At 43.6% G+C, this 15228-nt stretch overlaps 1 protein-coding gene across 1 annotated transcript in view; it reads right to left on the bottom strand.

Moving 5' to 3' along the window:
* Positions 1–15228, bottom strand: part of Fkbp9 (FKBP prolyl isomerase 9) — a 45086-nt gene that overhangs the window by 4222 nt on the left and 25636 nt on the right. The window contains exons 7-9 of the mRNA XM_047559924.1: positions 8716–8902; positions 4763–4908; positions 2036–2199 (exon numbers count right to left, since the gene is read on the bottom strand). Of these exons, the coding sequence (XP_047415880.1) occupies positions 2036–2199; positions 4763–4908; positions 8716–8902 (497 nt within the window). The remainder of the gene's footprint in view (positions 1–2035; positions 2200–4762; positions 4909–8715; positions 8903–15228) is intronic.

Raw genomic sequence — 15228 nt, 5'->3', positions numbered from 1 at the left:
TAAAGGAACACCAAGAACGTGTATCCTGGAAGCCAGGGAAAAGCGCCCTGCTGGTGTTTGGAAGGAAGAGGGTGAGAGCTGACCGGGCTTCTGTAGTATGGAAGGCACTGGGTACCCGGGCCAGGCCAGGCTCGGTGGCACAGAGGGATATGAGCCCAGCGGAAGTGGGTTTAAAAAAGAATGGAGCTGGGTGTGGTGACACACACCTATAATCCCGGCAGGTGCAGGAAGATCACAAGTTTGAGGTCAACCTGGGTAACTTAGTGAGATCCTGTCTCAAAATAAAAGGGGCTGGGGATGTAGCTCAGTGGTAAACCCTCCTGGATTCAATCCCCCTAGTGGAAAAACAAAACAAAACAAAGCTGAGTACAGGGGCTCACACCTATAGTCCCAGCTACTCAAGAGGCTGAGGCAGGAGGAAACGTGCGTGTGTGTGCTGGGGATTGAACCCAGGGCCTTCTGTTTGCAAGGCAAGCACTCTACCAGCTGAGCTATATCCCCCATATCCCCCACCCCAGGAGGAACCTTTTTTCTTTTTTCTTTTTTTTTTTTTTTTTTTTTGTGGTGCTGGGGATTGAACCCAGGGCCTTGTGCTTGCAAGGCAAGCACTCTACCAACTGAGCTATATCCCCAGCCCCAGGAGGAACTTTTGAGCACAAGAGTTTGAGGCCAGGAGCTGGGGTTGTGGCTCAGTGGTAGCGTGCTTGCCTATCACGTGTGAGGCACTGGGTCAGATCCTGAGCACGGCATAAAAATAAATAAATAAATAAGGTATTATGTCCACGTACAACTTTTAAAAAATTAATTAATTAAAAAAAGAGTTTAGGTCAGCCTAGGCAACATAGTGCAACTCCATCTCAATAAAATTTAAATAAATGAATGAGTGAATGAATAAATAAATAGAAGACTGGGAAGTGGGTGTGGTAGCACACACCTGTAATCCCAGAGACTAGGGACAGAGGCAGGAGGATCACAAGTTCCAGGTTGGTCTCAGCAACTTTGTGAAACCCTCAGCAACTCAGCAAGAATTTAAAAAAAAAAAAGGACCAGGGGATATAGCTCAATCAATCCCTAATAACAAACACACACACATACACAAAGACTGGGAGGAAAGGAACTGGAGGCAGGAAGAGCAGACAATTCTTTTGAGGTTTTTGTTGTCAAGGGAGCAAAGAAATGAAAGATATGGAAAGACACATCAAGAGGATGGGAAATGATGGTATGTTTGTTTGCGTGACAATGGGAATGACCCAAGAACCAGAGAAATGGCAATGATATAGGAGAGAAAGGGGAAAGGGCTGGAATATGTGCTCGAATAAGTAGTCACGTGCAGGCAGTGAGCTGGAATCCCCCAGGATGATGGCAGTAAACTACTGCCCAGCTCCATGGTGGAGCACATCATTCTGGCTCAAAGCACTGTGTATCTGTGTGACCTGGGGCAAGTCATTTACTTTTTTTGTGCAGTTTCTTCTTCTGAAACCTAAGAATGCTTACAGGCATGGTGGCACATGCCTGTAATCCCAGTGACTTGGGAGGCCGAGAGAGGAGGATCCCAAGTTCAAGACCAGACTCAGCAATTTAGTGAGGCGCTAAGCAGCTTTGTGAGATCCTATCTCAAAATACAAAATAATAAGGGCTGGGGAGATGATTCAGTGGTTAAGCACCCCTGGGTTAAATCCTCCATACTGGAAAAAAACAAAAGACTACGTGGCTGTTGTGAGGGTCCAGGAATGGGCTTGACCACTGCTGTTGACCACAGAATACCTATAAAAACACTTCACATCATGCAGACCAATAACTAAGAACCAGATCCAGATCTGCGTGCTCCGGCATCAAGGGCTCACTCAGTTTCTTCAGCTGAGTTTCATTCAGAGGATGCGTGTAAAAGGCCTGGGTACACATGAGTGCAGATCACCATCACCATGAGAAATCCTGCCTCCTGACCTGGAGGAAGGCCTCACCTTCAGAACACGCCCCCAGCCCCCTAAGGCCCTCTGAGCAACTTCCATCCCACACGCCTGCAAAGGCCAGTTACCTCTTCCAGGAGGACTTCTCCGTTGCCATCCTTGTCAATTTCTTCAAAGAGGTTGGGGGACACCTCACTGTTCCATATGAACATGTACCCCTCAGGCAGGCCCGCCACAAGCTCCAGCAGCTCAATGTCGAACACCAAGACAGCACTGCCCGGCACCTCTCCATCTACACAAGCGACAGAGGCAGGATGCGGGGTGAGCCCACAGGGCCACCACCAAGCTCACCCAGGCACACTCCCCTCCCTGGGCCTCCCGGGGCAGGCTCTTCTTAGGTCAGCACGGAAGTGCAGCAGAGGTGACTAGTTTCCAACTGTACATAGTGACCCCTTGAGCCATGAAGTCCGTGTAGGCACAGCAGCTTTTAAAACAAAGGAGTAGGGGGCCGGGGAGATAGCTCAGTCAGTAGAGTGCTTGCCTTGTAAGCACAAGGCCCTGGGTTCCATCCCCAGCACCCCCCAAAAAAAACAAAGGAGTAAAATAGACTAGATACACAAATACTATACATAGAAAGGACAAATTACATGAGCCTCTGGGTTCAATTCCCAGCACCAAATAAAAGTTTAGAGTTTAGAGATATATAATATATAAGCCAGGCGCACACCTGTAATCACAGCTCATCAAGTTTCAACTTTATATTTAATACTGGATGTATAAATTATATGCTTATGTGTGAAATATATTTCTTACTGTGTGTCTTGTGAAAAATACTTGCAAAGCACTAGTAGAGACTTCAATGGTAGAACTTTTGAAAAACTCTAACAGTAGAATGTTAAGAATAACTGATTTGAGATTAGTATATATATTCTGGACCCACAAGAAGTTGTACAAGTAGATGACTATATAGATGTACTATATATTATTCAAAATTATTATATTATATACTATAATTTTTAATTAATTAATTTTGTAGTACCAGGGATTGAAACCAAGGGTGCTCTACCTCTGTGCCATATCCCCAGCCCCTTTTATTTTTTATTTTGGGACAGGGTCTTAAACTTGTGATCCTCCTGCCTCTGGTTCCTAATTAGCTAGGATTATTGTGTATGCCACTATGCCTGGCTTTTGTATTACATATCTTTAAGCTCCTTCATCCTTTTTTTTTTTTTTTTTTTTTTTTTTTTTTTTTGCGGTGCTGGGGATTGAACCCAGGGCCTTATGCTTGCGAGGTAGGCACTCTACCAACTGAGCTATATCCCCAGGCCTCCTTCATTCTTTAGTTTTTTTATTTTTGATGCTGGGAATTGAATCCAGAGGCTCTATCACTGAGCTACACCTTCAGCCCCAATATTACATATTATCTGCATTACAGTATAATATAAATGTAGTATACTATAATTACTTATATATCATGGAAAAATCTTAAAGGATACACAGCATATTTCTTTAAAGGGTTTCTTCTGGGATTGGTGGGAGGAACAGATAGTATTTTTACAACTATTTAAAAAGTTATGAAGAAAAGAAAATCAACCTCAAGTGCCAATCACTTTTGTAAGTTAGCACTTTCCAACTCCAGACATCAACAGCACGAAAACACTGTAAAGAGATATTCCTGCGCCAGGCGCATCCCAGCAGTTCCAGAGACTGAGGCAAGAGGATTGGGAGTTCAAAGCCAGCCTCAACAGAAGTAAGGTGCTAAGCAACTCAGTGAGGCCCTGTCTCTAAATAAATTACAAAACAGGGCTGGAGATGTGGCTCAGTGGTCGAGTGCTCCTGAGTTCAATCCCCAGTACCAAAAACATAAGTTCCTGCTAGATGTGGTGGTGCATGCCTATAATCCCAGGAACTCTGGAGTCTGAGACAAGAGGATTACAAGTTCTGGGCCAGTCTCAGCAATTTAGTGAGACCCTGTCTCAAAAAATAAAAAGGGCTGGGAATGTGGCTCAGAGGTTAAGCACTCCTGGGTTCAATTCCCAGTACCAAAAAGAAAGAAGCATTCCTGAGGGCTGGAGGTGTGGTTCAGCAGTAGAGCCTGGCATGCACATGAGGCCCCTGGTTCCATCCCCAACACTATAAAAAAATTCAAAAACAAAATGTTCTGAATCCCTCAGATGGAGGACACATTCTGCCTGAAATCACAAAGTAAAACAACCTCTGTAAGGATGTGATAAAACCAGTTTTTCAGAAACTTGAAAGTATGCTTTGCCAAAAGAGTATCTTCTTGGCTCAAAAGTAGTGAAAAGCCCACAGCATTCTGCCTGTCCAAGGAAACAGTTTTGGAAGGAAGCACAAGGCTTGACTCCAGAAAAATCAACCGCGACCTCCTTGAAGGACATTTCTTGCCGGTGGGCAGAAGACTTTTGGTTTGTTTCCTTCTCATGAGGGAAGGGGCATTAACATGGCTCGCTGAGTTCACAGGCGTCTTTAACCAGGAAAGCTAAATACTTTAAAGAATGGAAACCACACACTCTTTGTGGGGTTTTCTGTTGTTGTTATTGTTGTTTTGGTAGTGGGGACTGAACCCAGGGGCACTCGGCCACTGAGCCACATCCCCAGCCCGATTTTGTATTTTATTTAGAGACAGGGTCTCACTGAGTTGCTTAGCACCTTACTTCTGCTGAGGTTGACTTTGAATTCGTGATCCTCCTGCCTCAGCCTCCCAAGCTGCTGGGATTACAAGTGTGTGCCACCACGGGTTTTAAGTGGAAGGATAATATTATGGTTCTACCCACTGCACCCAAAAAGCACACAGATAGTGAAAATGCCCCACACCCCTGAATACTATCACTTACCCACACCAGCCTCCCCATAGCCCAGGTGGGGCGGAATAACCACTGTCCGTTTCTCTCCCACGCACATCTCTCTGAGACCCATGTCCATGCCCAGCACGACTTGTCCAGAGCCCAGCACAATATTGTAAGTCTTGCCTAAATTCCACCTGAAAATGAAACAGAAGAGAAGAGTGAGGCCACAGACCCACTGGTACCAGCCAGTGTTCTCGTGAGAATACCTCATGTCTAGGGTACTTCCACCAGCTAATCCTAAGGAAACATCAGGCAAGTGCAAGTCACAGCCCATTCAATGAAATAATTGGCCTGTCACCTTCCAAACATCAAGGTCATGAAAATCAGGGAAGACTGATAGACTATTTCAGTGTGGAAGAGATACTGCAATTCCCAGGATCCTCTTGCTATAAAGGATCTTATAGGAATACTCAGTTAAGGTAAAGTGGAGTCTGAGGATTACAAAGTACTAATATATCAATAATTTCCTGATTTTTTTGATTCTTCAGCAGTGCTGGGGATTGAGCCCAGGGCCTTGCACATGCTAGGCAAGTGCACTACCACTGAGCTATACCCTCAGCTCCTTAACTTCCTGATTTTAATGGATATCTGATTTACACAGGATGTACTAAGGGTGTCCAAGTTTGTAGCAAATGCACACTCAGTATCTGGAGTGATAGGATATCAAGGCAACCTGCTCTCCAGTGGTTCAAGAGGAAGGAAATATTCTTTGTATCTAGTCGGGCATTTTCATGAGAATTTTTTGTTGTACATAATGTAGTTATGACCCTGGAAAATGTAATCTATCCATTTCCTTATCTATAAACTGCAGATAATGTTAGCTATCTCATAGGGATGATCTAATAACCAGTAATAAAATAAGGTTGGCAGAGTGGAGAGCCGATATAGGGCTCAATAAAAGGATGGTGTAAAGTGCTTTCGTCCATAGCAATCTATGACTCCACAAAAACCACTGAGCTTAATTATCCTTGATGCCCACGGACGCCAGGGAACCCAGCAAAAACAAGTTGGCTCTTCACCTCAGTCACAACTGAAAACAAATCTATTTCAAAATCTGTGGCATTTCTATCCCTTCCCAGAGGCAAACTGTGGGTATGTTTCCCAATGCCCAGGAGGAAATGCCCTCTAAAGTCCCTTGATGTCTATCTCCAGGTGGTGACAACACAGAGGGGACATCCCCTTAGGGTCACAGCCCCCTCTCAGGTCTCCCACCTCTCCTGGGTCCATGGCTGCTGCTTTTTTTCCTCCTCCCACTGGTTTCCAGGGTCAGTGTGGCTTTTGGGGACCTGCAAACCCAAACCAGGCCTCTATCTGTTTGGCCTGTGAAGGAACCGACAGAAGGCCACCTCTGCTACCGGATGCCCTGGCCCAAGGCCTGGGAGGAAGTTGCCCTTTGTCCTCCCAGCTCTCCACCCACGCGGTCATCAGCACCCAAGAGCTCTCACACTGCCTCTCTCTGGGCACCAACCTACACACTGTTCAGTCTCAAAGTCTCACAGAATCTTCTAGAACTGCCCTAGTTATCAAGTAATGAATGTTTGTCCTTCCTCCCTGAGGTCAGTTTAAACACAATCATTAAGAGAATCCTCCAAGGAAGTTATTTGTTCTCATGTATCATCTCTGAAAACCCCATTAGCATACTGTTTGCTTATTCTGGGGGGGTCAATTTTTCTCTCTAACGCCCTCTTCATTCCTTCTGTGTGTCTCCTGCTTTCCCCTCCCTCCCAAGCTTCCTGCTTCCTGCCAGCCCCTCCACCCTCTCTGGCTCTCTGCCCAGGCTCCCATCTTGAGGTGGAACCAGGTAGGCAGGTGCCCAACATCCTTCCCATCCTTCTTTGATTTTGAAGCTCACACCCAGAAGGACCAGCAGGGAAGTCCTGCTGCTGCTATTCCCTGAAATTTTACACACAATACAAAGGACTCTCAAGCCACAAAATGGAGTTCCTCCTAAGAGGAAGGAGCTCTGCATCACATGGCTCCCAAAAGTTCTGAGAGAATGTTCCACCAAATACACATCAGAGAGCAGGAAGTCTGACTTTTCCCAAAGGAAAAGCACATCCTGAACCACTGAGGAGTTCCTTTGTTAATTTCCCAGCCCCACTTCCCCTTCCCTCTGCCTTAGGAGCAACAGACAGGAATGTGGACAAGAGCAATGACTGACCCCAACTGCTCTCACCTCATGGACCTTTTTCACGTGAGTGGTCCACTTGGCTCACAGAGCAACTACACACCTTGCTCCTTTCCCACTGTCTTCCCAAGCTTCCAGGATCTGGTGCTTGGGATTCCTTTGCAAGGTCTGCAGTAAGCCAGGACCCCGAGCATCTGGGCCCCAGAAGCTGAGCACACATTTCATTGATTGAAAATGTGGATTTTTTCTTTTTTTTTCACATTCTGACCTCTCTGTAATTAGGATGCATTTAAATTTTTTTTCAGTTGCTGATGGACCATTATTTTATTCATTTATTTATATGTGGTGCTGAGAATCAAATTCAGTGCCTCACACATGCTAGGCAAGTGCTCTACCACTGAGCCGCAACCCCAGCCCTTAGTATGCATTTTATGATTGAAAATCCATCATTATTTTTTGGGCAGCACTTTTGCTTTCTTAGAGACACATAAAATAATGATCTTAACAATCAGTGAATTTTTAGATTTGATGAAATATGTTAAATGCCTTAGTATGCAGGATCTTGTGGTCCCAGAAGAAGTGCCCCGAATACCACATCTAGGGCTATCTTCATGCCCCACTCTCTGCAGCCCCATTCATACACTGTCACCAAAGCCAGAAGGCAGAGGGACAGGCGGGAGGGAGGGAGGGCTGTCCAGATCTAGAATAAATGCAGCAGCACTTGCTTACATGAATGAAACTACTTTTTACCCCAGGTCCAAGCTTGGAATCTAAGTCAGGAGCAGTCCAAAAACTGATACACTTAATGAAAATATAAAGAAAGGCTGAAAATGTTACTTTCCTAAAGAGATGTATTAACTTCTAGATACATCTGAAGATTCAGCTTCACAAGACGCAAAGCTCCTTATACCTTCCTATTTAATATATTTTCAGGTTTCTCTCAATCAATTAATATTTGTAAAATGCTCTTTTTGTGCTACGTACACTCTGGGCAAAATGCAAGGGATAAAAATATGAATCAGAGCTGGGGGTACAGCTCAGGGGTAGACCGCCTGCCTAGCACATGTGTGTCACTGCACTGGGTTCAATTCTCAGCTGAGGCAGGAGGATCGAGAGTTCAAAGCCAGCCTCAGTAAAAGCGAGGCTCTAAGCAACTCAGTGAGACCCTGTCTCTAAATAAAATACAAAATAGGGCTGGGGATGTGGTTCAGTGGTTGAGTGCCCTGAGTTCAATCCCCAGTACCAAAAAAAAAAAAAAAAAAAAAAAAAAATCAACACATTGGGAGTCGTAAGGTATTCACACCAGTAGCAGACAGAAATAAAATGTTAACTAAAACACAGGGAACACATAAAGTGTTAGGACTCTACAGAAACAGTAGCAGTTGTTTTTTCCTAGGAATTAAGGAATGATTTTGAGAAAAGAGAGGCCCTAGAAAGTAGAAGATGGGCCCTAGCAGAAGAGATAAGTGAGGCTGAGAAAGGAGCTAAGAAGCCACAGCCTTGAATACAACCTAGTATCTCACATGTGCCAGAAGTGTGCCCTTTATCTGAGGGTTGGTTTTTAAAGATAGCAGTTATATATGATAAGATCTGCTTTCTTGAAAGACAGTTCCACCAGCTAAGAAATGGCCTGGAGCAGAGTTAGAATATTAGTAGGAAACCCTCAGAATACACCGGAACCGGGAGGCAGGCCTGAGCTCTGCGGCTGGGAAGGCATGCACAGGAGAGCTCGCAGCCCATGTCAGAAGAGAAGAAAATGGTGGATCTGCTCCCCACAGGCTCACTCCCACCCCCACTTCCAGGATGGCCTTACGTGGAGTCCAGCAGGGTCCCATCCAGAAGCGAGGCGTTGTAGTGGTACTTGAGGTAATCCCCCTTCTTACTCAGCACGGAGCAGTCTGGGGGCTTATAGTGGGAAGTGATGCTGATGGAGTCTGAAGGATTGTGGAAGTCGATCACGTGGATGTCAAACACCAGCACAGCCGAGCCAGGGATATTCCCTAAAGACACACGTGGGGGAATTGATGAATGAAGCCTCTAAGCTGTCACACTCCTAGATATCAGCAGGTGTATCCTCCAAGTCCCCCGGGAAGGAAGGGAACCCCAGGTAGGAAATGCTAGGGAATACTGGAGAGCGAAACTAACAGGGCCATTAGAGGTAACCATTTTACAGGTGAGGAAACTGAGGCACAGACTGGCCCAGGGTCACACAGCCAGTCATGAGTACAGTTTGGACTCAGACTCAGAACTGTGGCCTGTTGCCCCACTTATCCTTAAGCCTGAAAGACATTGGGTCAATTGATCATAGAGAAAAATGAAATTCAGACAAATGGAGGCTTGTCCCCCTCTCATGAGAAATCAAGGAATGGAACAGGAACATCGGCCTACAGTGTCAGTCTCTCCAGTGCCTAGCTACTGCTCAAGGAAAACAAAACTCATACACTTCACAGAGGAAAAACCAAAACTGGCCCATACACAGCCCTTAGGACAGTATGCCTGAGTCACACTGTGCTTTTACAATGAATTCTATTTGTTCTACACATTACTCATACATTTTTCTTTTCCATTATCTCCACTTTTGAAAATATCTCACATCTGAATACAGGTTTATAGTTTACAAGTGTTTTTCACAAATGTTCTCTTATTAACCCCTTGAGGCAACCTGATGAGGTGGGTATTACTATAAATCCAAGACTAAAGATGCTAAAGATGCTCCTTGAATTAAATGACAGCTTGGAGAAGGAGACGCCTTAGACATATGCATCAGTTGTAGTACACTCACTCCCCACCCCACCACCCAGGCCCAGATCATTTTAGAAAAGTTTAGATGTCAAAAAAATTTTAACATAGAGTGACATAGAGCCAAAGAAGTACACAGCATTATTGCTGGCATTTTACAATAAGAAAACCAAATAAAATATAATATCTTGTTAAAAAAAAAAAAAATAGGGGCTGGGGTTGTGGATCAGTGGTAGAGAGCTTGCCTGGCACGGGTGAGGCACTGGGTTTGATCCTTGGCACCACATAAAAATAAATAAATAAAATAAAGGTATTGTGTCCTCTACAACTAAAAAATTATTTAGGAAAATTTTTACAAACAGCAATAGACACAATTCAAGTAGATACACATGAACACTCCACCTCCCATCCCTGCCAAGTATCTTTCTGTGTTTCATGGACAGTCTCTCCTCTAACACACACACATACACTTAATTGTGAGTTTGGTGATCAGCAAGAAGGCTGACGCTACCCCCTCTTGCCTGTCCACTGTATAATAGTTAGGAACTTCTCATCAGTGACATGAGTAGCCCAAGGAAGTTAGTGACCTTTGGTTTTTTTGTTTTGTTTTGTTTTGTGATGTTGGGGATTGAAATCGGCCTTATACTTGCTAGGCAAGCATTCTACCACTGTGCTACATCCCCAGCCCATGATCTCTGTTTTTAAGATCTGCAAAACAGAAAAGCATCTCCTGATTAGGTGATTAGGATCAGATGCATGTCACTTAGTCTCAAACCTCTACCTATGAGAAAGCATCCACCAGTCTGCAATATAAACCACCCAAAAAATCAGCCTCTTGACAAGATGTCTCTTTAGGGACAAAAATCCCCATCATCCTCCTATCAGCTAGTGTATGGCAGTAAATTTCTTTATCTATCAAGGACTTGCCTTGACTGATGGTTTCTTCCATGCAGTAATAAATTCATTAATTTTTTTTTTTTTTTTTTGGTAGTACTGGGGATTGAACCCAGAGGTGGTTAACCGCTAAGCCACATCCCCAGCTTTTTTTTTTTTAATTGTATATATTTATTTCAAGATAGGATCTCTCTAAGTTGCTTAGGACCTTGCTAACTAGGTGAGGCTGGCTTTGAACTTGAGATTCTCCTGATTCAGCTTCCTGAGTTGCTGGGATTACAAGCATGCACCACCATGCCCAGTGACAAATCCATTAAGTTTTATAGTATGTGAATTGTATCTCAATAAAAAAATAAATTTAAAAGATCTTTTCTAGGTATATAGCTAAAAGAATTGAAAGCGGAGATTGGAACAAGCAGCGTCATTCACAAGCTGTCCACCACAGGTGAAAGGATGAACAGTACAGACGTACGATGGAATATTCATTTCACCATATACAAGAAGGGCATTCTGATAGATACCAAAATAGGGATGAGCCTTGAAAATTGGCCAAGTAAAATAAGCCAGATACAGAAGGACAAATACTGCATGGATGCACATACATGAAATACCTGGAATAGATGAATTTGCAGAGACAGAAAGCAGAATGGTGGTTACATGGGCCTGGGGGAGGGGAAAATAGGGAATGCCTGTGTGATGGGTTCTGAGTTCCTGCTAGGGATGACGCAAGAGTTTGGGGTATTGATGGCGGTGAGGGTTAATATAATACTGTGAACATGTTTAATGCCACTGAATTATACAGCTTAAATTGGTTAGAATGATAAAATGTTATGCATATTTTACCACAGTAGAAAATAACAATAATAATGTAATTCACCTTCACAGAATAAAAGAAAAAAATTCATCTGGGAGCATCGTAAATGATGTCAATGCCCAGGCCCTAGTCTGAGATTCAGAAGTAGCTGACCTAGAGCAGCGGTCTCAGACTTGGCTAGGTATGAGAATGTTCTGGAGGACTTGGTGAACACACAAAGGCCAGCCACTCTCCTGCTCAACCCAGATGGTCTGGTGAGCTTTATTTAAGCTCTTTAGGTGATGCTCATTTGTGACCTGAACCAACATTTGAGAACCACTTATACTAGAGAGGGACAGACATTTTTAAAATGATTTCCAGGGGTCTCTGACAGGCAATCAAATTTAAGGAACATTATGTTAAATGGTAAGTGAGCAGCTGACCTTTCCCAGACATAGGGACATAGATAGGCAGACACCAATTTGGTCAATGCAAGTATAATGCCCTCTCCAAGGCAAAATGGAATAGCCTCCAACCCCTCCCCAACCTTGAGGTCTGCTCCAGTTTATCAGGCACTCTCCTGATGACTCACTCAGCTGCCCTGGCACTGGGGACTGGAGTTCAAGCATTTCAATCAGTCCAGAGGTTGATTCACACCCACTCAAGAAACTACTGCATTTAACACCAGGAAGTTAACATGAGCTCGTCTACCGGGTCCCTGGTTAATTCAGAGGCACAAGCATGCATCAGCAAAGATGTAAACTCTGTGTGGGCAGGGAATTTTGTTTGTCTTCTCTGATGAATCCCCAACACCTACAGCCAGGATGTGGTCATGAAGATAGTCATTTCGTCTTTGATGGACATGCAGATGGAATTTCTGAGATTGCAAAATCGGAGACCTTGAGCCCTAAACAAGGCTTTGAGCCCCAGGCAGCCAGCAGGCCTCCCTCCATTTTGCTCTGACTTCATAAAGCTATTTATAGATTAAGTGTAGAAATGAGTGCCCACCAGCCAACAGGTGCAAATAATCCATCATTTCATTATGGCCCCAGCCCCAGCCTCCTCCCTGAATGAACCTTAACCAAGGCAGAAGGAGTCATTCCATTTTCACCATGAGAATGCTTCCCCAAGAGGAGACACGTGGCTGGGGAAATAGCTCAGTGGCAGAGTGCTTGCCTAGCACGTGAGAAGACCTGCATTCAATCTTCAGCAAACACATACACACACACACAGAGACCAGATGATAACAAAAAAAGAAAGGCAGCCAGCTATCCAGCCCAGGAAGGAAACTCATTCACTTCTGATGGTTTTGAGTTTCCGCTGAGAGCTCTGACTCTGATTTGAGTCCTCAGATCTTCATTTCTGGGTATTAACAAGTCACTACTTAATGGAAATTCATTCTTTTCATCTGCCTGTGAGATCAGAAAACCAAGGGTCCAATTCTGGCTCCATCGATGATAATAAGTTCCTATGGTCTCAGGCAAATGACCCAACCTCTATGAACCTCATTATTTTATCTAAACAATGAGGATAATAACACTTCAGAGGTAGTTTCCAGGTTTGAATGAGTCTGTGTGCAAGAAATTCCAGTTACACAAAGGGTAAAAAGGAATTATTTTCTTCACTGTCCTCTTTTTCTTATAAGAATGCTAAAAAGGCAATTTGTAATTTGAGTAACAGCAAACCATCAAGGAAGAGATTCCTGGACAACACTGTGGGCAGGATCTGTTCCCATTTTAGGGCTGCAAATGCATCCAAGCATCCTAATTCCAAGAGTGTCCTCATGGGACAAAGCAAATGGCAGAAACATCCAAAACCTTTTCCAGAAGGCCTATCCTTCTCCCACCAAACCTGCAGGGGAAAATGGCTACAATAAAATTAGGAGTTGATAGAAGCTGAGAGCAACACAGAGGACCCAGCAATTCATTCCTGCTACAAATAGGTCCTGAGCCCTTACTGTGAGCCTGGCCCTGTGGGATGTGGTGAGGAAGCCATAACCAAGAACTGCATCTTGACGCCCTTCTGGGGTCAGTACCACAGGATCAGCATTAAAACCTATGCAACCCTCATGAAGAGGCCATGGGTGCTAATCAAGAGGACAAAAGCAGACCCCACACAATAGCACTTGGGCCTTACACATCAGGGCACCCTCCCCCCACCGCAGCATGAGTCAGAACAAAGCAGTCTCATGCTCTGAAAATTTATGAGCCTTTGGATGCTTCCCAGAGCCTTATATAATTCTTTGCAGAGCACTGCCTCATACTTGACGGAAAGCCAAAAGGAAAAAATAATTTAAGCAAATGTTTTCCATCAATGTGCTCTTTCTAGAGAAAGGATGGATCAATCCTCGGGTCATCACAATATAAGAATGCTCAGAGGTATTTATCCATTTCTGTATGTATGTGGCTAGATGAAGAAATGACATGATACAAACAATAGTATCAAGACACTAAACGAACAGGACATGAAGCAAAACCTATTGTATGTTTTAAGCTGTGATCTGTTATGGCTTAAGTCAGAAATTTAAGTCAGGGAGAAAACCATGGTTCACTCTAGTTTCCAACCAACTTGATGTTTCCTAGATGCTCTGAGATGAACCCTACAAGGAAAATTCCCAAGATTAATATATAAGCAGCAATCGGAAAAGGCTTAACAAAATCAATGTGTACAATCAGTGAGCCAGTCAGAATTCCATCAGCAAAGAGAATACAAAAGCAAATACTGCCATCAATTATTTCTAAGCAAGTGTAAGCAAGTTAGCAAAAAATGGCATATGAAAGAAAATGTAGGGGCTGGGATTGTGGCTCAGTGGCAGAGTGCTTGCCTAGCATGTGTGGCACTGGGCTCGATTCTCAGTACTGTATATAAATAAATGAATAAAATAAAGGTCTGTCAACATCTAAAAAAATTTAAAAAGAAAAAAAAGTGTAATTAAGAAAATTTGTTTTGAAATAGTATGTGGTCACTGGGCATGGTGGCACACACGTATAATCCCAGCAACTCAGAAGGCAGAGGCAGGAGGAGGACTGCACGTTCAAGACCAGCCTCAGCAGTTTAGTAAGGCCCTCAAATAACTTGAGCAATTCCCTGTCTCAACATAAAACATAAATAGGGCTGGGGCTCAGTGACCCAGCACCCCTGGGTTCAACCCCCAGAACCAAAAAAAGAAACGAAAGAAACAAACACTATGAAGCCAATTAAAAATCTGCTGGCACTGAGCATGGTGATGCACACATGTAATCCCAGTGACTTGGAAGGCTGAGGCAAGAGGATCACAAGTTGGAGCCCAGCAACCACAATTCATGATACTCTATCTCAAAAAAAATAAATAAATAAAGGGGCTGCGGTTGTGGCTCAGTGGTAGAGTGCTTGCCTGGCATGTGTGAGGCCCTGGGTTCAATTCTCAGCACTGCATATAAATAAATAAATAAAATGAAGGTTAAAAAAAATTTTTTTAGAAGAATATGCAAAATATTTGTTAAAAAAAAAAAAGAAAAAAATAAATAAGGACTGGGGATGTAATTCAGTGATAAAGTGCCCCTGAGTTCAATTTCCACACCAGTTGAATTATGAGTGATTTTCATGCTATACAAACAAAAGACAAAAGGAGGGTTTTGCACTTACTTTCAAAGAGTTCAGTCAATAAATAAATAAATATACATTAAGAGAGATAAAATAGAGCAAAATGTTAGCAGTTGGTGAGACAAAGTGGAATTCACTACACAGATCATCCAACTTTGCTGTCAGTTTAAAAAATTTCAAAAGGAAAAGGAAAACAAGAAAGAGGAACAAAGAAAAATAACAGAATTCTAGAAACGCGACCTGTTTGGTGCAATCAAGTCTTAAGCTGAACTTTGGTTTCACTGTCTTGACCTGAACTGAGCAATGTGGAAGCAGCCA

This window comes from Sciurus carolinensis, chromosome 8 (genome assembly GCF_902686445.1).
Source record: "Sciurus carolinensis chromosome 8, mSciCar1.2, whole genome shotgun sequence".
NCBI classification, from domain to species: Eukaryota; Metazoa; Chordata; class Mammalia; order Rodentia; family Sciuridae; genus Sciurus; species Sciurus carolinensis.
This window is presented reverse-complemented; position numbering and strand designations above follow the sequence as displayed.